Here is a 26306-nt window from a genome sequence, read left to right on the forward strand (position 1 = left end):
TTAACTGAGAAAGCAGTGTTTGACTTTACAATGACCCCACTACTCTGGCTCTGAGTTTCAGCAAGGGTATATGATGGGATCCTATATGTTCTTCTTGGATCAGAATGATGAGCTGTGGCATATGATTTTCTAGATACAACAAAGTGATAACTGAAAAATTCATCATAATCTATGCTATTGTTAAAGTCAGCAGTCAAAAACTGTTCAGTCTCCACGTGCTACACCTTTTAAAACTAAATTTTGTATAAGACCAAGCAGAAGGGGATTCTAATCATGGCTGGGGCTTTTGCATACCTTGATCATCAGGTATGGCCTGATGGTGGTGATACTTCTCCCAGGTAAGCTGTGACAGGATGAGATGACAGAGCCTCAAGCTGCACAAGGGGAGGTTCAGGTTGGACAGCAGGAGGAAGTTTTTCACGGACAGAGTTGTTAAGCATTGGAATGAGCTGCCCAGGGAGGCGATGAAGCCACCATCTGTGGAAGTGTTCAATTAACAACTGGAAGTGGCACTCAGTGCCATGGCCAAGCCGAGATGGTGGTGGCCAGTAAAAAGTTGGCCTCAGAGGTCTTTTCCAACCTAAATGATTTTGTGATTCTATTACTATGTTTATTATGTCATTTGAAGTGAGGAAAGAAAAGAATGAAGGGAAAAAATCTATGACGCCTGTGTCTCTTCTTGCTGACTTCTACTTTCTGTGCATCTTAGCAGAAAAAATATTTTAGGAGAAAGAAAAATGACAGTTCTTAAAGTACTGTCTGGAATTTTCGAAGTTAAGAAAGGTCCTTACTGCTGATTTGGATCCTCTGCCTTTTTACTTCTCTTGTACTGCCTTTTATCTCTCTAATGAGACCACTCTTGCTGTTGCTACCCACTTGTCCGTGAGCACTCTGGAAGCTGTAGATTTGAGCTGAAATCCACAGGTGGAGGTTTATTTTCAGACCTGCAACTAGAGCTGCCCTGTTAAGGCTCCAGAGGGTTGTACTGAATCCTGTCAGTGCGATGCCCCCGTTGGCCTCCGGTGCAGCCAAGGATCAGCTCCAGGGAAAGCCGCTGTGCTGGCAGCACACAGGCGGTGGTTTGAGCTCTGTAATTAACAGGCGTGAGAAATTCACCTTTTAGTAATGACTTTACTAACGGTGCGAGAGGGACCATTTTAACTCGTTCTGCTGCTTGACAGCCTCTTTGGGTGCGGCAGCGCCGCTCGGCTCTCTCTTGCCCGGGGGTTCCTTTTGACCAACACGTCCCGACGGCAGCGAGCCCTCGGCCCGCGTCACAGAATCGTCAGGGCTGGAAGGGCCCTCCGGAGCTCCGCTGCTCCAGGAGACGCTCCCTACGCACACGCTTACATAACCCCCGCCCGCTTCCCGCGGGATGGGGCCGGCGGCCACGGCCCGGGGAGCGGCCGGGTGACGGGAGCGGCGCGGGCGCGCGCAGGCCGCGATACGTAACAGGCTCGGGGGCGCGCGCGCGCCTGCGCCTCCCGGCGGAACCGGCGCCACCGAGAGCCGCCTCGCGGCCCCGTGCTCATCCGGGTCCCGCCGCGCCGAGCCACGGGGGGGGGTGGCGGGGTGGCGGAGAGCCGCGCCCCGCCCCCCGCCGCCGCGGCCCGCCGACCCCGCGCCGCCCCGGCGGCCGCGGTTCCCGCCGAGGTCGCGGGTCCCGCGGCCGCCTGCCTCCCTCCCCGCCGCGGGCGCGCGCCCGCCCGACCGGGCCTCCCTTCCCCCGCGCGCCGCCGGTACCGAACACACCTCAGAAACGTGAGGGGCCGCGGTCACGTGGGAGCGGCGCCGGCCAATGGGCGGCGGGGGGCGGGGCGGAGTGGCCGGCGCAGCCCAGCGGCCGGCGCAGTCACAGGGCCAGCGGCGAGGAGGAGGCAGCGGCTACGGACGGCGCTTTCCGCGGGAAGGGCGCCGTCACCGCCCAGCAGAGACCGCCGGATCCAGCGCTCCCACATTTCGTCCCTGCTCTCCCCGGCGCGGGGGCTCCGCGGGGTGATGCGTCCCCGCCGGGCGGCCGCTCCCGCCGTGTCCGCCGGGTCCTAGAGCCGTCCGCAGCGAGGCCCCGCGGGCCGCCCCGCCGCCCGTCCGTGCTCGCCCGGCGGCGCCGGGCCATGAGCGGCCCCACGGGCGGCGGCGGTTCCCGCTGAGCGCCCGCACCCGGCATGGGGGTGAACGCCGTACACTGGTTCCGCAAGGGGCTGCGGCTCCACGACAACCCGGCGCTGCGGGAATGCATCCAGGGCGCCGACACGGTGCGCTGCGTCTACATCCTGGACCCCTGGTTCGCCGGCTCCTCCAACGTGGGCATCAACAGGTGGCGGTGAGTGCGGGGCGCTGCGGGGGCACTAATCTCCGCGTTATGTATTCGGTCACGCTGCCTCCCCGCCATCCCCTCCCCTCCGCGCCCGATTGGGCCGCCGCCAGCGCCGGCTTCTCTCGGCCGCCCTCCCGCCCTCCCTCCCTCCCCGCGGGCCCGGCGGTGTTACATATCCAGCCCAGCGCCGGCCCGGGCTGCGGCTCCCGCGGCGCACGTGGGAGGGACGGGGAGGAAGGAACCGGGAAGGCCGTGGCAGAGTGCGGGGCGGTGGGCTGTGGCTTCTCGGGGAGGGCAGCGCTTGTTGTCGCTCCCGAAGGCGGCGGTTCCGTGCGGTTCCGAGCGCTGGTGCACAGAGCGGGATTGCTGCCGGGGAAAACCCTGTGGGGAGTAGCCCGGAGGGCTTGCACCATCTCAGGAACTCTGGGCAGCCGGGAAGCCCAGGGCGACTCCGTCCTGGAGAAACTGTGAAGCTGCTCGCTTAGCTCAGAAGTACTTTCTCAGAGTAGCGTTCCTGCACGGAACGGTATGACAAAATACCCCGAGTTGGAAGTGACCCGATCCCACTGGATCGTGGAGTCCAGCTCCTGGCCTTGCATAGAAGAGCCACAAGAAACCCACAGTGTGCCTGAGAGCGTTGGCTAAATGCTTCTTGAACTTTGGTTGGCTTGGTGTCCCTTTCCGGAGCATGCAGATTTGTTCCTGCACCGTCAAGCCAGTTGTAATTCTTCTTCCTACCCGATATAAAAATGAACTTTACTGTGGAGCTGTGCCTGACGTTTGCATGCTAAATGTGTGCAGAGGTTAATAGGACTTATGTGTTTGCTTGTCATGTGAGATTAGTTAAAACATCACTAGGAATCTGAAAATTGTTACCCTTATAAAACGGTTGATAATGCAGCAGAGTTTGTGTATCATCTGTCCCTCCAATGTCAGGAACTTGAAATGCTCGTGAACTTGCATGCCCGGACTAGAATGCTGAGAAGTTGCCTAATTATGGAACAAGCATAATGAAACTTGGCTTAACACTAGGTCATGGAAGAACGACAAAGTTTAGATACTTCATGTTTCAGTTGAGTTCACTTGAAGGATTACTCCTTTCAGGTTTAATAATTTGTATCCTAACTTATTAAATACTTTACCAACCAGATGACTTATTTCTGGAGGTTTTGGTTTTCTATTTTTTTCAAATTTTGAGAGGTTTTCTTTACATTCTTGTTTTCAAGAGATAGAAATGCTAAAGATGCTTTTTGTGAACTTGATGGTTATTTCCTTTTCACTGACAAAAATAACTTATGAATAATTGTTATACTTCTCTTATCTGAGATTCATGGTGTCTGTTTCTTCTATGACAGACTTTTAAATAGCTTTAGCTTTGAAGGGGTGAATTTTTTGAATAACATTTTGAATTCATGAGGAAGCTCAGAAGTCTTAATTTTGTGGATGAAATGTGAACAGCTACTTAAGTTTTAAAAGAAGGTGGACAATTGGCACAATTCTAAGTGTTAAGGAAATCACATGTCTTAAGAACACTTTATAGGTCTCTAATGTGCCCTGCAGTTGAAATGCTGAACAGTTTTTGGTTGTATTCTCTGAGTTAGTGAATGATAGACGAATGTGAACTTTGATTCTAGCAGAAGGAAGTTCATGTCTTCAGTGCTATTGCCCTGGTTCTTCAATGACTGTGTAATATGATCATTAGCTAATAGAGTCCTTGAGTACATTTGTGTGTGATAGATTGCTGGTTGGTTTACTTTAACAGTTTCCAGTGTTTTAGAAGGCAGCTAGTCCTACCACTGCATTTTGCATTCAAAGAAAAATGATTTGTTTTAGTTGCTGGTTGAAGGGATTGAGTTTGGGGCAAATTACAGCTCCCCTGTCCAAAGCACTTCAAGCAATCTCCTGGCACTCAAATGCCCTCAAGGCACATGGTGCACATGTATTTGGGTAAAAAAACCCTGCTGCCTGGTTTGTGAGATTATTGGGTTTTTTTTCCAAGTTTAAAAGTACAGTAACTTTATAGAATAACTGGCTGCTAAAGCTGTATGTTTATTACAGTTCCTCTCAATAATTTTTTATTTAAATGGACAGTTACTAGTTCAGTATGAATCTACTTGAGGTTCCAGTGGTTTTAATGAGATATTTTTAAACAGTGCAGACACATATATTCCCAATAAGCATATACAAGATCTATGATGATGTTTTTTGATATGCCAGTCTCATTTGACACTCATGAGTGTCATGATAAATGATGAAACATTTTATGTTCTTTTTCACTTGCTGGATATGAGCAAAATTGGTGCTTACATGCCTGTTGAGTAGGGTGTTGAATTAGTCAAAAACATTTTATTTGAGACTTGGAGCAGAAGCCCTTCAGCATTAGGAAGGTGAGTCAAATTTAACCTCCTGGTGTGAATTTACAGTGGCCCTTTCTTAATTTGAGTTGACTGACACCAAGTGTTTGTAGTCCTGGTGCCCTGGGCAAAACTCTCCTCTGTCAAACTATGACTAACACAATCTACGTGATGAAGAATGGTGAAAGAATACAAGAAACCAGGAGGTTTAGTTTCCTGTTAGAATATTGTCACTCTGCAGAGCCACCAGTTACTGTTTATATTAACAAATGTGTGTTAAATCTGGTAAATAGCAATCTTTAATATATAGGTGCTTTCTAATTAACTTTTCTCTTTAAACAGTCATGTAACAATCAGGAACTAATATTTTTGTGTAATTGCACTATTGAGCAAGTCTAATTACTAAGCAGTCACATGGTCTTACTGACCTCCTTTCTCTTGGCATTCAGCCTACCTGTTCTAAATTCGTGAATGCTACGTAACAAATGCCAGGACCTCCCTCAGCTCACTTCATTTTTTTCTGGTTCTGTTCTGTTTCTTCTTATTGTTCCTTTTTTTCAAGCTGTCAAATAAATCGAGATGTGCTTTCATTGAGACATGCTTTTTCTATGGGATGAGTTCACAGTGTTGTTCACAGATCAACACTTGAGAGAGAGAAGTTACTTGGTGCAGTAAAAGGTGATGGAGAAATGGTGGAGGGAGATGCTAAATGCTAAAATCACACTAAAGCTCTCTTAAAATTTTGTCAGCTGCCCTTAAACGTTAGGCACCAGAATTAGCTTGCATCTAATTGTGTCAACAAAGCAGAGAGAGAATGTAACTTGCATACTCCAACAAGTTACCATTACCTACTTCTGAAAAAATGTGTTCATATGTGCTCACAGACTTTTCCATATTACGGAGAATGGAAACTCATGCTTAACAACATCACCTAGGGGAGAGTTTTATTTAGTCCTGGTTTTAGTACAGAGTGGCAATTGATCACAGTACCTGAAAAGAAATGCAAACATTCTGTTAATTGCTGCATAGGGATTTACTTTAGGTAATAATTTACTTTTAGTTTGTCTTTTTGAGTGTGTAGGTCTGTCTTTGATGTGACAGTTAAAACACTGGTGTGCAACAGCTGATTTTATAAAGATTAATAGTTTAATCTTTTCAGTCCTTATATTTATTTTTTAACCATTCCTGAAGAGAACAGATTTCACTTTTAAAATAAGAGTAATATAATTTGGTTTGTGTACCTCTTAGATTTTGTGAGAATAGTGATGTGTTCAAGATCTTTCAAAGTTAGCTGCTGCTATTATGGCTGATAGTGGTATTGATTTTGGAGAAGGAAAAAAGATATTTTTCTTTTTCCCACACTCAAATTTCAAGCAAATAAAAAATTAAAATCTGAGGAAAAAAAAGTTTGATTTCCAGGACAATCACTGCAGTTTATTGATATGTGAACTTGTTTTAAAAAGTTAATATTTAGACATCTTTCTGTAGTATCTATTAAATTTTGCTATTCTGTGCATCTGGTTTTGTAAATATACTTACAGTTTCAGCTTATGTAGGTATGATTTGTCCAATAGAGGTGTTGGGTGTGGGATTGGTGTGAAAATTTTGTTAATAGAATTAATATAGGAGTGATTTGAGTTTCATATATGTAATTCAGGCAGAACAAAATCTGTTTTTTATAATTTGTTAATTTTGGTGACATGCTTATAGTAAGGAATGCACAGAGATATTTATGACTTCCCTGATGAAAACATCCCTTTGGGTTTTTATTGTTTGTGTAGCACTTAGAATGAAAATCTATTTGATTTATTAAATATTTAACATGAAACCCACCAAGGGCCCTATCACTCCCCTCAGCTGGACAGGGAGTAGAAAATACAACCCCCAAAAAATGCTTGGGGGTCAAGGTAAGGACAAGGAGAGGTCACTCAGCCATTACCATCATGGAGAAAATTAATAGATTTATTGCCAAGCAAATCAGAATAGGGTAACAAAAAAACCCCCTAAATTCTTAAAGTACTTTCCTCTCACCCCTCCCTTCTTTCTGGGCTCAGCTTCACTCCTGTTTTCTCTATCTCCTATCCCTGAAGAACACAGAGTGATGGGGAATGGAGGTTTTGGTCAGTTCATCAAATATTGTCTCTGCTGCTTTTTCCTCAGGGGGAGGGCTCTCCACACTCATTTTCTCTGCCATGGTCCTTCATGGGTTGTAGGTAGACAGCCTTCCTCTCACTGGTCTTCACCACAGGTTGCAGGGCAATCTCTGCTCTGGTGCCTGGAGCGTGTCCTCCCCCTCCTTCTTCCCTGACTTAGGAGTCTGCAGAGTTGTTTCTCTCACATATTCTCATTCCTCTCTGTCTGCAGTGGCTCCTGAGCAAGAACGTTTTCCTCCTGTCAGATAGGTTACCCCAGAGGCGCTGCCTTGGCCAGCAGCAGGTCCTTGTTGGAGCCCTCTGGCATTGGCCTGGAAAGAGGTGGAGGAAGCTTCCAGCAGCTCTCACAGAGAGCCCTTGTAGCCCCCCAATACCAAAACCTGGCCATGCAGACCCAGTGCAACCCATCATACCCTCTAATGAGTGGCTTCAGCTCTAGAGTGGCGTGTGCCACTTGGAGCACTACTGTTCACCCAGCCCATTAAATTGAGGGTGATTAATCTATGAAAAGTCTTATAGCTTGTTTCCAGAAGTTGCATTTTCAGTTGGGAGCTCTGTGGTACCTGCAGTTAGTCCGGAGAAACCCCGCAGTGCCACACACCTAGGCTGCTCACCTGTTGTCTTCCACAAAAAACATTTTTTACCCCAAAAGTGCCTGCAATTCAGCAACTCCCTCTATAATTTGTGTTATATGATCTAGCCCTATGATTTACAATGTACGTCATTGAAGCACGCTGACGTATGTCCTCATGGGTTTAATCCTGCACTGTTGATGAAAGGTTCCACCCTTGTATGATAGCACACAGCCCTGTGGTGAGCCAGTTTAGCTCATCAATCTGTCCAAAAGAGATTAATGACCAGTTTTGGTGTGATTAGCTCTATGGTAGATTGTGCCAGCAAAAAGGTCACCGTAGTAGTGAAGAGGCAAAGAGTGGGAAGGGCAGGTACCATTTCTTTCAGTGGCAGTGTGGATTTGAGTCAGATTACAGTGGTCATATCACTCTTGGCCTGCATTGCTCATGTCTGCAGTAACCAGCACGTGTTTTTTGGAAGGGGATTATTGGTTTCTCCTGTGGTTTACCATTTGTTGACACCCTTTGAAATGATATTGCTGAAAATAAGTATTGGCCTTTTTACTGTGCCAGGAAAATATGCAATTTCTTTTTTGTCAAACTGTCAGAATGTGAGAAATAAGCCTGCTAGCTGAGAAATTACACTGTGCTTGTTTCCTTATTTTCGTGAATTATCTTGTATCACCAGACTCTGTAATGTAACTGTTATTCAGTCGGACAAGAAGACTGCGCTGGTTGTATGGGGGGAGCAGGTGGTATAGCAAATTGAATCGTGCTCAGTAAGTTGGTTTTTCCAAATAGCAGTTACTATAGGCCAGAAGAAATATAGTGAGCCTCTATACAATCTGGATTTTGACTCCGAGGTTGATCTTGAAGGAGTCTTAATTCGCCAGATCAAGAAATTTTGAGATTTTAGACACCTGTTTTTGCATCACTAATCTACAGGTTTGAAGATGTCCAGAGAAGATCTGGGTCATGTGTTCTTGATATGTAATAGTATGTGGACTTTGAATATCAAGGGAGAAGTGTGGTTTTGAAACAAGTACATAGGACTTTCTTAGTCTTTTTTTCTCTTGGGACCAGTAATCTATTTTTGTTTTATTTTACGAAAGTATCAATAGATTACATTCTTCATTTGAGTAGCGCAAGGTAATCTGTCCACGTCTCATAGTGTTTCCTGTTCTGGTCGCAAATGGGGGAGGGTGATAACCCCCAACAAACACCATCTGTGATGGATGTGAAAGCAGCTTTTTTTAGGCAAACAAGAATAATTTTTTTTTCCTTAACTGATCAGTATGTGTCAGTGTCAATGAATTGTACATCAATTCTTCAAAACAAGTTATTTCATATATTATCATTCTCTTTTGATCATTTTAATACAATAAAATATATTTTCCTAAAGTTTGAGACAATGTCTTTATCCAAGCCAATGGAAGCTACTCTTTAAATATATTATGCAAATATTGCAGAAAAGTCTGTTTATCATTGTGCACTGCCTGAACTTTTCAGTTTCTAGCAGTTTATCTTGCAGCATGGAAACCTTTATTTTCAGAAGTGGTTCTTTTCCATACTGTGTCTCAGTGCTTGGCAGGTTTTCAGGTTAGTTATATAACCTGTGATAGGAGGAAGGTCAAGCTGCCAACAAAGTTGGCCATTTTTTCAATGTAGAAGTCACACTAAAGTTTGTGATGTTATGAATTTGTATACTGGAAGAAACCCTTTGCTTTAGGGAATTTTGTGACTTTCCCACAGTGACCTAAAAAGGCAAAAGTCAGCTTGAGCATGAGTGAGTTGTGTAAGTAGTATAAGAGTATGTGGCTTTGTGTGTTCCATGGGCTTAGTAATTTGCTTATCACACTTTAGCAGGTTTAATAGCCATACCTTTGGTTACCCCTAGAAAAGGACTGGATTTGATTACCAGGGTAAGAACTTCATAGCATTTTGGTGCAGTACATTTCACTTAGATTTCTCAGAACTCTTAATTTAATATGGAGCAAGGTTAGTTTGTGTGTTTCTGTGTACTTTTGGCTTTCCTGCTCTTTGCAATCTAGGTCAAGAGGTGAGCTATAATTGCAGTGTTCTTCTAACCCTGAAGCCTCCATTTGTTTTTCAGGTCACCATAAAGCATTTGCTTTCACTGCTTTGGAGTTTAGTGAGTGTAAATGATTTTTTTGTAAGGGAATAAAGCTTCAGTGGAGGTGAAGGATAGACTGGAAAGGGCAGGTCAATATTACAGTACTCTGTTTGAAGTGTGTAAGTGGAGATGGCTGTGGCAAAAGTCTGCATGGGTGTCTATACTGTGGGGAGCAGTTAAAAATTGGAGTGCATTCCAGTTACTAGGGGAGATAATAAAAAACAACACATGAGCTTTGTTAGCATTAGTTTGGACAGTAGGTGAGCTGCAGTGAACAGTTTCCTAAAATATGCACTTTTCTTGATAAATTCTGTACTTTGATTTTATTTTTTTTTTTTACTATTTATTTTTAAATTGCTTTAGTATTGGAAAGGTCTAAAATTCAATGTTGGTAAACCTGGATAGGAAATAAGAATTTTGTGATACTCAGGGTCTCGGAAGTAAATTAGCAAATTCAGGTGTCAAACTGTTGCTTAAAATCTCTTTGCAAAGTGCTAGTGCAACAACCTTTTTGCAATAAGATAAAACCTGTTCAGTTTTATCAGAGGTGGAAGGGATTTCTTCCATTGAACATTGGTTAGGATGTGTCCTGCATATCTAATTTCTGTATTAAGAGGCATGTGATGTGCACCTGAACTTTTGTGTTATGCATTGCTTCCTCCTACAACTAAACTAGAGAAATTTTCTGGACCTGTGTTAGAAATTTACTTTATCTCAGTGTTTCTTAATTTATAGAGAAGCATTTCCCTTCCTGTTCACTCTCATGTATTCCTTCTTTAACGTCTGTATGTTTGTGGCTCTTTCACGGACATGAATAGCAAAGGCTGTAAAATTCTTGCACTGAAGGTTTGTACCGTTTCAGAACACAAACCCTTACCCCTTCAGAATTAAAACCAGAAATATGGAAAAAAAAATCTGTTTAAGCTCAAATGGGGAAGTTGTGAAGTATGAATATATGTTATTAATTCTTCAGTGATGGAGATGAAATATATACAGTACAAGTTACTTAGGAACAATTCCTGTAATGAAAACTTTGATTTTTCTATCTGTTATGTATCCAAAGCTAAGAAATGCTTTATTTTTTTTTTTTTTTTAAAGTAAGGAATCTGTGGAATTCAGTGCTTGAAGATTTGGGGTTTTTTTTGTTTTTTTTGGTTTTTTTTTGTTTCTCTGTGCCAGAGTTCTACTGACCTTGTCGGTGAGGGGTAAACTGTGCTGCAATTGAGAGAAAAAAGTGATTGAAAGAGCAGAAATAGGAGGGTAATTTGCATCAGAGAAATAAATAAATAGGCAACTTCTTCATGTAGGCTGCTTGTTACTTCATGCCTTGTACAGTTCATAAAACATGATCATGATCTAAATGGACCATTGCAGTTTTGCTGTGCACTGAAGATACAGAACACCAGGGTGAACTTACCTCAATTTCACACTTTGTGCAGTTCTGAAGTATTGGGGAAGCATACAGACAATTGTGATCCCGCATTTAGAGAGCAACTGGCATTGACAATAGTTACTGGTTTGATTTCTAATACATTGGATTAATTGAAAAATGGACTAAATATTGTCTTTGCTATGTTCTCTATAGAGTTTTCTCTGTGTTGAAATTTTCTGTCCGTAAATCCTGTGACATCAAGTGATTCTTTTCATTCTTTCTCCTTTATATTTTATATTCTAGAGACTAAACAAGCTTAATTTTTTCTAGAAGTCTTAAAGTTGAAGGAAACATTGTGGCTTTTAGCAGAGATTACCTAATATTTTTCCCTTTTTCCTGTCTCATGAGAGAAGCATGACTACATCTGCAAAACTGAGACATGCATTTAAAAGAAAATATTCTACACAGAAATTTTTACTATCCAGGTTTGAGAAGGGTCTTTGGCGGAGGAGGTTGCATTTCAGTTTTGTTCTTTGTAAGCCTTGCTATTGGTGAACTCAAAAAGTTAAAGCCATCCAAGTCTTAATGAGGGTGATCAAGCCAAGGATGGCATCTGAATTATTTGTTTTATTTGTGTTGCCTAGGGATAATTCCTATGACTTTCCTTCATTACTTTTCAGTAGATGACAGGCCTGGTAAAGTCTAGTTTACTGTGCTTTATCCATGTTTCTTTTTAGACAGTGTAACTGTTTGCTGTTTACTGCTCTTGCTCAGTATCTCCCAAATCCTGTGAATGCTTCCTTAAAGGGCTCTATGAGAGACTAATTTTTTATTTTTTTCACTAGCCTACTCTTTCATTTGTATGACCTCGAAACTTCTCCTAGTATGTAGTTTCTTCAGTTTATGACAAAGGGAAAAGTTGTAAGTTGCTGTGATATTGACAGTTCTGCTTTAATTGCTTTCTATTTTCCCCTTTTATTTCAAGGCTTTTGTAAACTGCAGAGACCTGTGTAAAATTAATTTTCATCATTCAGTCATGGTGCTTTTCAGTGAGTAAGGTTTTCTTACTTGGTTGAAATTTCTTTTCTGAAAGCTAGTTGCCAATAAATTTACTGTTGAGGAGTACTGTATTTCAGCAGTAGTCTGTTTTTCTTCTAAACCATGAAGAAAATCATGAGTTTTTGGGGGATAATGTGGCTGTTTCTATTTTTGCAATTTAGAATTTGGCTTTCTGCATTCTTTTGAATATAATTCCACCAACCTCTCTTTTTCAATGCCAACACTGAAACATTGTGTTTGTCAAAGCAAAATTCTTCAATGCTGCATTTGCAGCATTTGAAGAAATTTTTACTCCAATTCTTTACTGCTTCCATATGAGACAGCACAATGAAACTTGCATTTTTGGTATTGGAGGTCACACTTTGAAACTGGAAAGTGTTGCTAGTAACCATGTGTTGCTCTTTTGGCAGCAGCCTTTCCTATTTCTTTTCCTAATTCTGTACTTTTTTTTCTTCTATTAGACTGTCTTAACCCCAGAATGCTACAGTTTGCAGTTGTTGCTCTATGGCTTGTCAAGTGCAGTGGTAAAGTAAAAATAATTTTTAGGCTTTTTGGGTATTTTTTTACTATTTTGTTTGAAGGGTGTGAGATTTTCAGGAGCAGTTATGTCATTGTAACTGGCTTGCTCCCAAATGGAAGTGTGAGGAAAATTCCAAAAACTTTTCCACTTGCAGTACTATATTGTCACCAGTTGCAGTATTTTTCCTGCTGAACTTAGAAATTTTAAGAATACCTAAGGTAAAGTAAGCTTTGGAGAGCTTTTCTGTGTGTTCTTCATTTTTATGCTTCTCTGCATATGGTCTTCATTATCTGTCAGAAGCGTTCTGTTGAGTGGACTTTTAATTATGATGTACTACATGGTAATGCCTAGCTTGTCTTTTCTTGGAATGAGTTTTCTTTTGCTTGGAAATATTTGTCTCTTATGCTTGTCTCTTTACTTTTACCTTGAATGAAAGCTTTTGAACTTGGGATTGAATACATTGAACTTGGGATTGAATACACTGATCAAAAAATAGCAAAATACAAGACAGTGTGATTGATGTTTGAAGTCTTGTAGTCTTATTTCTACAGAGATAATTATTTCCTTTATTAGTTTAACAGGAGGTATTTTTTTCCTTTGTCATAAGGAAAAATGATGGTTTTGACAGCAACAGTAAACAGGAAATTATGTAATTGCCAACATTTCTTCCTGGATTTGTGTGGTACCTTTGTGTCTCCCCTCTCCAGCGCATGCAGGGTTAAATAGGGTTTAAAAACGTGAGCTTTACCTGCAATTCACCAGGGTTTTTCTCTTATGCAGATTTAATGTAATTTAGAGCTGTAATAAAGGCCGGTGTCCATTAGCTTGTGTTTGGATGGTGGCGCAGGAACAGGCTGTTTGTGTGCCAGCTGTTGGGTCTGGCAGGGGACGCGCTGTCCATGAGCGCCTGTTCCTTTTCACACCTTCCCTTCCATTCTTTATCGGCTCCTCCGGCTCTGAGCGCTGCCGTGGCACTTTCTGAGCTCCGAGCACATATTGGCTTTCATGTAACCTTTAGCCACCGACACTTCTGAATATGACACAGAGGAGGAGCAGAACCGACCCGCTGCTTTTACCTGCTCAAATGCAGCCTTTCTCTGTCCTTGTTAGGAATAAAGTTCAGCTGTGGTACAGGAATCCTCTCGGAGCGGCTCCATAGGGAAGGAATATTCGGATCTTACTACCACGGTTACATATAACTGGAAAAGTAGGTCATTGTGGCAGGGAGTAGTCCAAACAGCCGCCCCGTTGCTGCAGCAACGACCTACTTTACGAAACTATTTTTGTTGATTCATATTGAAATGTTCTTCTTGAAAGTGCTATAAGGAAATGATCAGGTTAGGAGATATGTAACAATGGAAACTGCATGCTTTGTGGACTCCTGCTGCCTTCCTCCTTCCCCTCCGCCCCCCACCCCGTGGTCTTGCCCCCCTGATGTTGGATATAGTAGGATTAAAGCAAATAAGATTTGTTTCTGTTCAGGGTGACCTCTAATGGGGGACTTTTTTTTTTTTTTTTTTTTCTTGAAGGTTCTGCATAACAATAATTCCTATCATTGGTGATTATGTTTCCAGAGTTCAGAGCCTTCTTGTCTATAGAAATAACTTTAGAGTTAAAACAAACAAACTAGAGAACCACCTTTTTCTTGGAAAAGAGGATAAAACATTTTTTGGCTTCTCAGGGAAGCGGTCACAGCACCAGCCTGACAGAGTTCAAGAAGTATTCGGACATTGCTGTCAGGCACATGGTGTGACTCTTGGGGATGGTGCTGTGCAGGGCCAGGAGTTGGACTCAGTGATCCTTGTGGGTCCTTTCCAACTCAGAATAGTCTGTAATTCTATGAGTACCACTCTTCTGGAATGCTCACGGTTTCTCTTGATATTTCACTGCTTATATACTACTTGTATCCAACAAAGTTTATCCACATTCAGGAAGGTGGGCTTGGTGCTTGCCCCCCTTTTTTTCCCCCTTTTTTCCTTTAAAATTGGCAGTGTTGTTGTCTGAGTCTTCTCTTTTGCTATTAATTCTAATCCTCACACAAGCAAACTGGAAAAAAGTACAGTGATTCTGTATAAAAGGATGTTCTCCAATTGTCTACCTTAATTCTTTCAACAAAGTAATAAAAATACTGTCACTGGTGCTTAGGAGGTGCATTTTTTTTGGAAATCCACTTCTGTCTTCTAAGAGGAATGGGCAGATGGGGAAGATGTGGAAGTACAGTTGTTACGGTAAAGGTTTCAGTCTTCATGAAATAGTTCTTTACTAAACTACTGTGACTTGGGCAGAGATGGTTGAGTATCCCCCCTTAGTTGTCAGAGTCTTCTACTTAACTGTACTATGTAACTTTATAAGATCAGTTTAGTTTCTTCATGTGATGTACCTTCTGTTGGTCCTGACTTTCAATATTGCAGAGAACTGCTGAAGTTGTGGCGGATAGATAGCATGTTTATCTAGAGGTTATTTGTATTATTTCATCTATTGTGTCTTAAGCTATACTTCAGCTCTGTTTTCCAGGACTTACCTGACTGAGCTCTTTGCATTTCCTGCATCAGCCTCTGCATCATGAGGTGAAGAGATACCTCCATTAGTCTGCCCACAGCCTGAGATAGCTGAGGACAAAGTGGAGGTTTTCACGATTTATACACCTTGATAAACAAATCTGTGTTTCAGTTATCTGCTTGGGGGGTAAATGTTTTGGTTTTTTTCCTACATGATTATAACTCAAAACACAGATTGTATCTTCATCAAGTTTACCTTGTTTTCAGCTATAAATGACTAATTTCAGCTTTGAAAGACCAGTTCAGAATATTTTGGCATTTGGACTTATAATAGTAGCAATGGGAAGTTAAGACAATGCTGAAAGTCTGACCACCATGAGGTGAGCACCAGTCAGTTTTAATTAAGATTTCCAAGAATAGCTTCTGGATATTTTTTTTCCGAACTTTCTACCAATTTCTGTGCTTACTAAAGCGTTTCATCTCTATCTTTAATTCTCTTCTATTAGTTTAATAGATTTTTGAGATATGGGAAGCCAGAAATAATGGATTGTACCTTAAGGATTTGCAATTTATCCAGTGTAGTTGAGAAATATATTTATTTAAGCCAGTATTTTATTTCTAGGAAACATAAAGCTACAAAATTTTACCAGCACTAATTCTAACCTTAAAGAGGTCCCTTTAATTTAAGGAGAGGAAGAAGGTTTTATTAAAGTAAATAAAGGGCAGTATAAAATCTGTCCTTCAGAATTAGATTGCAAGACCGTCTTATTGGAGTTCTCTTACTGTGCTTGTTCTTTTGAAATGAGCCTTAGCTGTTACTTTCTCATGGACAGCTTAGATTGCTGAAAATAACGTGGCTGAAATATTTTATAAAGCAGGCCAGCTCTCTTTTAATTACATCAAGCCTTAAGAGCTGCTAATTTAAATAAGAGAACTTGGATACATGAGAATAAGGTGGTTTAAATTTATGTATGACCATGTCTGTACTCTCAAGTAACTCTAATTTTGCAATTTGCTTCTAGGTTATATTTCCCCAGTTGTCTCCAGTACAATTTGTTTGCTCTTGATTTTCCTTTATGGATCCAACTAGTTTCTCTGCGGAGAGAACAAGCATAAAGAATTCAAGTCAAATAATAAAGACTTTGATTTATCAGATTGGAATTAGAGGATTGGAAAAAAATAAACACAGAATATGTACATAAAAGAACAGAAGACACTAAGAGAGAGATTTAGGAAGCTGTGAGCCTGTTAGTCTTCTATCACCAGCAGGTTGACCTTTGTAACATGAAGTAATTTGAGATGTTCGTTTCAAGTTATATGGGAATAATTTAGGTGAGTAATGGATGCCCTTTGAATGTGAAGTTAAGATCCAGACTTCACAGAAGCTAAATACACCATTTGCTGTTATGTATGGGTCACAAAATAGAAACCAACTTCATAATGCTATTTCATGGGATCAAAAAGTGGTTGGGGTAGGAAGGGACTTTGGAGATCAAGTTCAACCCCTCCTGCTAAGGCAGATTCACCCAGAGGAGGTTGCACAGGATGTGTCCAGGTAGGTTTTGAGTATCCCCAGGAAAGGGGACTGCAACTGCTCTGGGGCCTGTTCCAGCGCTCTGTCACTTCCACAGTAAAGATGCTTTTCTTCATATTCAGATGGAGCTTCCTGTGTTCTAGTTTATGCCCATGTTACTGGGCATGGCTGAAAAGAGTCTGGCCCTGTCCTGTTGACACCACCCTTAAGATAGTTGAATGCATTGATGAGATTCCCTCTGTCATCTCTTCTCTAGACTACACAGGCCTGGCTCTCTCAGCCTTTGCTCATTAGAGAGATGCTCCAGTCTCCTCATCCACTTTGTAGCCCTCCCCTGGACGTTCTCCAAGAGCTCCTTGTCTTTCTTGAGCTGGGCAGCCCAGCCATACCCTGCCACAGCCCTGGACACGTCACTCTGGATGTGGCCTCACCAGTGCAGATCATCTCCCCTGACCTACTGGCAGTGCTCTTCCTAATGCATCCCAGGGTACCACTGGTCTTCTTGGCCAGCAAGGCACACTGCTGGCTCCTGGTTTAACCTGTTGTCCACCAGGAATCACAGGTCCTTCTCTGCAGAGCTACTTTTCAGCAGGACAACATTTAACCTGCACTGGTACTCTCATGCACTTCTCCTGTTCTCTGTGACCTTTCAAAGATGATGGAATGGATGATGGTTTAGCAATAATACCCGCCAGCTCCCTCTGCTTTCATGGGTTCATCTCATCATAATCTATGGATTTCTGGATGTCAGGTTTGACTAAAGGACATCTAATCTGATATTCCTTGACCTAAGGGAAATCTTCCTTTTCGTGGACTTTCACTCTTGCCTCCATGCTCAGGGATTCCTGGGATCTGGCTTTAGCAATAAAGACTGAGCAAAGAAAGCATTTACTAATTGTGCCTTCTCTGTATGCTTTGTCACCAGGACACCCACTTGATTCAGCAGTGAGCCCATGTTTCTCTAGTCTTCCTTTTGCTACTTGTAGGAAAGCTTAGAAGAAGCCCTTCTTGTCATACCTGACAACCCTTGGTAGATTCCAGTCCAAATGGACCTTAGTATTCTTTGTGATATCCCTGCATACTCTGACAACATGCCTTCATTCCTCCCAAGTGGCCTGTCCTGTTTTCCACATTCCATAAATATTCTTCTTGTGTTTCAGTTTTGTCAGAAGCTCCTTGCTTATCCATACAGGTCTTCTGATGCTTTTAATTGATTTCTTACTAATAGGCATGCACTGGTCCTTAGCTTCGGACAAATGGATGCTTGAGTATTAATCAACTCCCTTGGAGCCTTCTAACTTGTGGAGTCTTAACCCATGGGATTCCTCCAAGTAGGTGCTTGAAGTGGCCAGATGTAGCTCTCCAAAAGTTTTGTAATCCTGCCTATTACCCTGCTTCCTTCATCTGTGGGAGATTATGAATGTCTTTTGAATAGGACAAAAAAAATGGTGTGTTTCCTTCCTTTGGGGAATGCTAACCTTGAAAAGTTAATTCAGCTGGAAAGAAATGAATGAAGGATGATATGTAAGGAAGTGCTAGCTTTGTACCCAGTGTGAGCTAGGTTTGATTCAAATGAATTTGTTGTTCCTAATAGAGCAGTATTGCTTGCTGTGGTTGATGTTCTATTCCCACTCCATATCTGAAATGGTCTTTATTCCTTAATGTCAAAGAAGGTGCACCCGAAACGACTCAGCTTGGAGAGATTAAATTTTAAACATGGTTTTCTCTTGATTGTTGTTCAAAGCCCTTTCTTTCATCTGTTTTCAAAGAATTGCTTTTTTTTTTCCCCAGAGAACCTCTTTTACAGCTATACATGGGCTTGGCTGTATCTTGCATTCGTTCTCCGTCACAGCTCTGCTTTTGCTTAAAGTTTATAACAGTAGTAAATATTAGGGGGAAAAAAGTCAAGTGATGCATTTGTGGTCAATGTTTGGTTTCGTTTTTGCAAGTGGATCAGCTATACTAAGTTATGAAAGATGCTATAGTCCTGAATTGCTCTCTAAAGGAGCTGTTTTTTCTTTGCTGACTGTAGAGCAACCCTGCAGGAGATTAATTAACTCCCACAGCTACTTCACTTAAGTATTTAGAGTTGAATAACATGAACATTTTCCTACCTTTGCAAAATGTATTATGGTATACCATTTTAGGATGTGGGATTTGTTGAAACAATGCAGTACAATGAGGGATGCCTCTGTGACCTTGATTTGGTAACAGGAAAATGCTACTGTGGCTGGCTGCCAAAGGATGCTGTGGAGTGTACATAACACTTAAATCCTGTCTGAGCTTAATCTTCTTACAGTTTCGTAAGAATATACTGCTTGCACTAAGACACGTTGGTTAGTGACAATCAAACATTGGTTAGTGACAATCAAACAGGAAAATATACTGGTAAAATACTAAGTATTGGTATAAAGGGACATCAAGTATCATTGAGATGCTTCTCAGTACCTCATACTCTGTTTTGGTTTTTGATTTGGTATTCACATTGTTATTCCTGTTGAAATTAATATGAGATGTATATTTATACTGTATATATGTACTGAAATCTCCTTATAACCTAATCAAACATATGGCAAACTAAGTGTGAAAGAAAAGTGCTCTTGCTCTCTCTCTGAAGAGAAATAAATGGTACATGATTTATGCGACTGATACATTAGAGTCTAATGCTGTAAATTATACTCCCTCTAATAAAATGTGGTTGGTATTATACAGTGTATAATATTCTTTCTTTTTACTGAATACAGCTCTACTAAACTCTGAAAGATGAGAAATATCTGATAGCATTGTTGGAAGAAACAATTGAACAGGGTAATAAAGCTAGCAGATATTAGGCTGCCTAAGATAATTCTGATAGACAAAGTCTGGGTGGCAGTCAAATACCCATAACAACATGAGTATCTTGTTTGATTGAGCTTTTCTATTGATGGGAATCAATGGCTTGGTGTGAGGACTAGTGGATAGATAAAAGGTATTTAAATAAGAGAGGTTAAACACAAGTTTGGATGGATTGCTGGAAGCTGACCAGATGTGGGTAAAATGTATTAATCAAACTTAGCAGCAGAACAAGTTTTAGCACTGTTCCTTTTCACTCAAATTCTTAAATTTCCTTTCAGATTGAGGAGGCCTAGCTAAATTCCTATATTTTTGTGGGTCTGTGCAATCTAACACTCCTGCTAATGGTTAATTTCAGAATCTGGATTAGTTCAGAAAAATTATTCTTAATGGTTTAGCACACTAGCATTTTCAGACGTGAATAGCACCTGCAAGAGAAGTCATTGTGTTTTAAGTCCCCTCAGTTCCCAGCAACTGCCCTCATTTTGTACTTGAAAGGATGCATATATGTGATTTCTGGGTGTTCATTACACCTAAAAATAACCCCAAACAAGACTTAAGGGTAGCCTTAAATAGTGTGTCTATAAGTATCCTTCTTGCAGATCTCCTCCCTGAATAAAAGTGTTACCTTTTTAACAGACTGCTCCTGACTTCTTCCCTGGACAGTCTTTAATCACGTTAATAGTGCAGAACCAGGAACAGTGTGTGATTTAGTGCTTGCTTTAAGTAATTTTGTTAATGGTTAACTGTTATTAATGGTTAACAATTATTTATTGAAGTTTTTGAATAGCTGCTTTGATGGTATCAGTTTATTTCAGTTGCATGGTAGCTGAAATTATAAGCTGTATTTTGCAATTATTGCCAATTTCTTGCAATTAGTTTGTATTTTAGACCCTAAGCTTACCTTGTATGATTGACAACAGGGAAGATTGTGGAGTTTCTTGGAGTCAACTGCTAAGATTTTATGTATGTGCATGTCTTTTAAAGAATGAATTCTTCATCAGCTTGCATGAAAGTTCTAAATTTTATAATTTGATATCTCTGGCAAAATGTCTGTAATGCTGTCTATGAATGTTGCTTGCAGACTGGTATGCTTTGCATCAGCATCTTTCCCATATTAAAATAAGTAAGTCCTTTCTGTCTCCCTCTGTCATGTCACTTGTACCTCACATCATTTGCCACTGTGAAATTATTAGTGAACCTTTCCTTCTGGTTTGCCCGGGGGATGTTTTAAACTAGATACAGAAAACTGGACTGATACGCTAATCCCATAAAAATTATCTGGGTATCTTTTTTTGTCTCAATTAAGTCTTACAGCTCATGCAGTTAATTCAAAGTGAAAAAGAAAGTGCTTTCCCATTGACTGTTAGGTTGAGGGGAAAAAAATTGTTTAGATTGCAGACTCAGGAACGTGACCTGTTACTGTAGGGAGAGATTTAAATATCTTCTCATTGCCAGAGTCTGGTATAAAGTATAGTAGAGTTCAAGCCTAATAGCTCTTACTTCATAGGTGCTATGAAGAAACTTTGCCTCTAGAGCTCATATTCTGAAACAAAATACTTTCTGTGAGATGGAGGTTTCATATTAATTTTTAATTCATAGACTAATTTACCATTTATTTTTGGGTTTGTTATACTGTGAAAGGAACATGTTTGTGAGCATTCTGGTGTATCTTTTCAGAGAGAAAGGTCAAGTAATTTTGCATTCAGTTAAAGATGCTGTGCTGCTTCTGCAAGTTTTAGAGGTACTAATGAGAAAAAGAGGAGGTGAAAATTTTGTTTATGACAAGTCGTTGATTCAATTATTATCTTTCTTGGTAAGGTATATTTTTAAAAGTGATTGTTTAAGAAGGTTCATATTTAATTGAATAAGGCTTTTTGCAGGGGAGATTGGACTAGATGACCTTCAAAAGTCCCTTCCAACCTAAACTATTTTATGATTCTATGAATCTGTGTAAAGGCTTTTATGTTAGACAATTTCTATTAACACTTTAATGAAAAAAATGCCTTTCAATGTGGTATAGTATAAACACAGTTGATGAAAAAAAAATGTATTATTTGCATCAAATTTGGTTAAAACACATTTGGTTCAACTGAAAGATTCAAATATGACTAATAAAAATGGCATACCTCTTCTGAGTAACTGTGAGCTGAGTGTGTGTTCTGAAAGCCAAAAGCAGTATTCTTTTGCATTGCTATTTCTCTAGATATTGTAGGGTCACTAGGGTTTGATTTGGTCTGTTATTTTTGAATAATGCGCTTTCTGTGAGTCTTGCAACACAAGTTGTGGTTGGGCTGGTTTTAATTTGTACTGGTTGTTGCTGAGGTAAGGGGAAGTGTTGTCCTCTGGCCACCCTCCTGCTCTCTTCCTACATCAATTTAATAGTGTGAATCTACACTGTTATTTTTGCTAAGTACCTGAAAGTTTTATGGAGATTGAAATGCTGGAGTGTGGTGAGAGATAAGAGAGATAATAGAGGGGATTTGGGGAACCAACAAATGGAGATTAAACAGTATTAAGGGCAAGTTTAGGGATCTTGGATGTGGAGACTGGGTCAGTGTATGTTATCTTCTTGAATAGGATTTTGTGCCAAGTCCAGCCTAGAGATTATATATTGTGATCAGTCAGATAGGAAGAAAAAAGACTGAGAAAAGGGATATAGAGGGAACTGAAATGCCAATAGGAAAAAAATCAAGTTTCCTGAAATACAGGAATAGTTATGAATACTTCATGTCACCAGTTTCTTTCTATAACCTTTCCCTCTACTCTGTGAGATGAGTTTAGATAAAACAACAACAAAATTCCGTACAACCAAACAACAACAACAACTATTCCAAAGGTATCCAGGACAGTATTGCAATTTGTCTCCCTAGTGATTTGTGAAGTATATATGAGCACACATGGTCCATGTAAGTGAGATTCACATGGATAAGACTAATGAATATTGTCTGTCATTCCAAGTTTAAAAATGAGAAAATGAAGCTGTAATTTTCAGAATCCACATAGAATTGGCTTTGTCATGGGAACATGAGGCTCAAGTTCTCTGTAATAGAAGCATATGCAACTCTCACCTGATTCTTAAAATGACTCCTGCATTCTAGATAAATGAGTATAGAGAAGTTTCTTCTTCTTTTCTAACTATCGCAGAGCTTTTCCAAAACTGAGCAAAGTGAGAAAATTAGGCATTTTTGATTAGTTCATTTCTTTGTATCTGGTTACCTTTTAGGATTTGTTTTAAAAATCTTGGTGCATATGAACTTGTGATTTTAGTAAATCTGGTTGCTCAGCAGCACCTTTGTCTTGATAACACTGTGGGCACTTGCAGAGGTGCTGCTGCCCTTCCGTGGTAGCTGTGCTCCTTCTCAGCAGGCACAGTCTCCAGCGGTCGTGGCACTGCTTCCCCTGCCGTGCTCTGGGGTGGTTGCTCCAGAGGTGTTATCGCTGTGGCCTGACACCTGCACTGTGTCATTACAGCAGGATTTCTCAGGAGTAAAGGACTGCAGTGTGGGAATTGTCTCTTTTTTCCCCCCTCTTTGGGTGTAGCTTGTGTTTTATGGCAGAGGATGCAATAATCTGTGAGCACAGAAGTTGATGACCAGCAGGCACTGACTCAGCAGTTGCCCTGATCAGCATGTGCTCTGCTGAGTGCCAACAGCACTGTGAGAAGAAATGGCTGAGAGGGCTTGAGCATACATTGGTGAAATGTATATTGTTAGTACAGAATTACAGAATGTCTGGGGTAGGAAGGGACCTCTGGAGATTACCTAGTCCAACTGTCCCTGCTAAAGCAGGTTCACCTGGAGCAGGATCATGTCCAGGATGGGTTTCGAATATATCCAGGAAAGGAGACTGCAACCTCTCTGGGCAGCCTGTTTCAGTCTTCTGTCACCTTCAGAAAAGCTTTTCCTTATATTCAGATGCAGTTTCCTATTTCAGTTTGTGCCTATTACCCCTTGTCTTGCTGCTAAGCATCACTGAAAAGAGTCTGGCCTCTTCCTTTTGACACTGCATTTAAGATCTCTGTATGAATTGATAAGATCCCCTCTGTCATCTCTTCTCCAGACTACACAGGCCCAGCTCTCTTAGCCCTTGCTCTTAAGATAGATGTTCCAGTCCCCTCGCCATCTCTGTAGCCCTCTACCAGACTCTCCCCAGTAGTTTCTAGTCTTTCTTGGGCTAGGGAGCCCAGAACTCAGCAGACTCAGACCAGTCTCAACACTCCAGGTGTGGTCTCACCAGGAGACCAGAGTAAAGGGAGAGGATCACCTCCCTCAACCTGCTGACCACAAGAAAAATATTATGGAAGAGCCACTTGTTAGACTGGAGAGAGTCCAAGGGAAAGGCACTACAGCCTAGCACTTCTCATTCCAGCTGGCTGCAAGGTAGAGTTCTTTTTTTTCCTCTTTCCTATTGTTTTTATTTTTTCCCCAAACCACTTTAATTATTGGAGTTACTTTAGTTATTATATCTACTACTAAATCTTTGTGTATGCGAACCTGTCTCAGCATTCTTTGTGCGACTACCTTTTTCCTTGGAACACTTGAAGATTTGCAGCACCCCATTCTCCCCCTTTTTGTTTTTTGCCTGCTGTGCTAATTTGCTCATTAAATAATTCAGGTGAGGTTACAGCCAAGATGCATATGTTACGTAGAGAGCTGTTTCTATAAATGAAGGCCACAGTCATGACTGTGTACTCCTCTGGTATGCCATTTTTAGTAACGGTTCAGTGTTGTAAGAAGGTTTTGGATTAAGTTTAACAGCAGTGTGCCAACAGCTGATTATCTCTTTGTTCCTTGGGGTTTTTTTCTGTAGGGTAGGGGTTTTCTGTCTTTAGAATGACAAGAGACTTGTAGTTTTAGTTAAGATTAGATTATGTTTTAGTCCATTCTAGAGGTGAATAACACTGAGAGGAAAACTGAAATGACAACGTGGTTTGGTTTTATGATTATGTATTGTGGAAGATATTACATGGTGTCATACCACTGTAAGCCAAGTGTAATTAGGATGTGAACATGCATGCATCACTAAAATATGTACCAAGCACTCAAGGTCTGATAATTGTTGTTGATTATTCTCCTTAGTTACCTTTTTCTATTGTAAAATTATCTGGTTTGCCTCAGAAAGTAAATGTTCTGAATTCTTGCAGATTCCTGCTTCAGTGTCTTGAGGATCTTGATGCCAATCTACGGAAACTAAATTCACGTCTGTTTGTTATCCGTGGACAGCCAGCAGATGTTTTCCCCAGGCTCTTTAAGGTAAATGCCACCTTGCAGTTGTTGTTTCTAATCCACAAATATGACCAACAAACTAATTACAGCTAGGGGTATTTCTTGTACTGTTTCATTCAGTGCAAGTTATTCATGTAAATACTGATCTATCCTTGCAGTTTCTCATTAAGGTTGTGTTTTGAATTTTTCATCTCTAATGTACGTATCACCAACTGAGCTGAGTTGCTTTTAGACTTCACCCATTTCCAGAAACAGAATTTATTTCAAATCATTTGCTAACTGTAGTTACTGTATAGTACTACATTTTCCTTTAGAAGTTCCCTTTGTAGTACTGAAATAAAATTTTGCCCACATGAATCCACATTCAAAGCCTGACCTGTAAAAGCAATGTTTTATTTAGGCCAAACATCTACTGTGATTGCTTTTTAGCCGTTAAAGGTGATTTAATAAGCTTTTTTCTAGTTGTAAGATTGTTAAAAGAAATTTCTAGTCAAAGAAATTTCAAGCTTTTGTGGGAAAGGGTCTTACTGAAAAAAATTAAAGCTGTGAGTGATTGTTACTGATAGTAATGTGTTGTCTATGGATAATTGTGTATTTAAGGTAGTAATGCTATAATAGTATAGTAAAAAATGAACAGTTGGCAAATTGATTTGAAGAGTTTTTTTTCAGAATGATTGATTGAATTGAGATGACTGAAACAAGACGGGGGGGGGGGGGGGGGGAAGCAAAAGGAAATATCCATTTTTTCAAAGAGGTCCTATGTTCATTATTTTTAATTCCCAAGTCTTCAACACCAACCTGAAAACTCAACCCAAACTCACATTTCTGTCTTCATTATTGTGCTTTTGTTGTGAAATGTTAACTGGATGATACTTCTGCTGGTCTTTCCTTAATTTCCCCTCAGTGGAGAATTTCCTGGAAGAGTAGTGTGGCATTGGCTGCTGCTTGCCTGCCTGTCAGATATTCAAGCTTGTATTTGTCTGCCAAACTTAGTTTGATTGCATTTAAATAGAAGCAAAGGTCTTTGTATTGTGTATTGCCTTCTGGATTTGAGCAACCTGTGACAAGTCTTAAATACTTTAATGGCTACTTTGACAGCTTCTGTTTCCTATATTGCTGCTAGGCTGATCTTTCTATGCCTGGTAGCATTGGATTGCCACATTTTTAGAATATTAATTTTAGTGCTGAGAAGAAAATTATTTTGGAATATAGATAGTGTACAGCAATCAAAAAAAAATATTCACTGGTTCCTCAAGTTAGTGTCTTTATCATATATTGGTTCACTGAGGGGCTTTTCAGGACGTCCTCTGTGCTCAAACAAGTTACTGCAGTTCTTGAGGATTTTTTTCATTTTGGCAGAAATATACCTGGAACATGCATCTGTGTTTTATAATTATATCTCACAACTTCTTTTGCCAGAGCAGTAGCTGTACATCAGACAGTGCAGTGCAGTGAAGGGCTTATAACACTGAACAAAGCTTTTCAGATCATCCCTATTAAATGTCTCAAAGGTGAGCCATGATCCTGACCCTGAACGAACACATGTGGAAAAGATAAGTTCAGTTAAGTTTGGAAAAATAACTTCAGTTAAGTCATTAACTTAAGGTAGGAGATAGTGGAACTTCTGTAGAGCCCTATCAGGTGTCAGGAGCCTGCCAGTATCTGTGGATTTCCTGGGAATGAACGTATCACAGCTGTTTCTTGTTAAGGCTCTCCTTTTCACTGTCTGAAGG

At 40.9% G+C, this 26306-nt stretch overlaps 1 protein-coding gene across 2 annotated transcripts in view; it reads left to right on the forward strand.

Moving 5' to 3' along the window:
* The first annotated feature begins 1849 nt into the window (after positions 1 to 1849).
* The window catches only part of LOC131591520 (cryptochrome-1), a 39247-nt gene continuing 14790 nt past the window's right edge, over positions 1850 to 26306 (forward strand). The window contains exons 1-2 of one of the 2 annotated variants that reach the window (XM_058862316.1): positions 1850 to 2323; positions 24492 to 24600. In XM_058862316.1, the coding sequence (XP_058718299.1) occupies positions 2166 to 2323; positions 24492 to 24600 (267 nt within the window). In that variant the 5' untranslated portion in view covers positions 1850 to 2165. The remainder of the gene's footprint in view (positions 2324 to 24491; positions 24601 to 26306) is intronic. The other variant, XM_058862315.1, reaches the window with a different exon arrangement.

This window comes from Poecile atricapillus, chromosome W (genome assembly GCF_030490865.1).
Source record: "Poecile atricapillus isolate bPoeAtr1 chromosome W, bPoeAtr1.hap1, whole genome shotgun sequence".
Lineage (NCBI taxonomy): Eukaryota > Metazoa > Chordata > Aves > Passeriformes > Paridae > Poecile > Poecile atricapillus.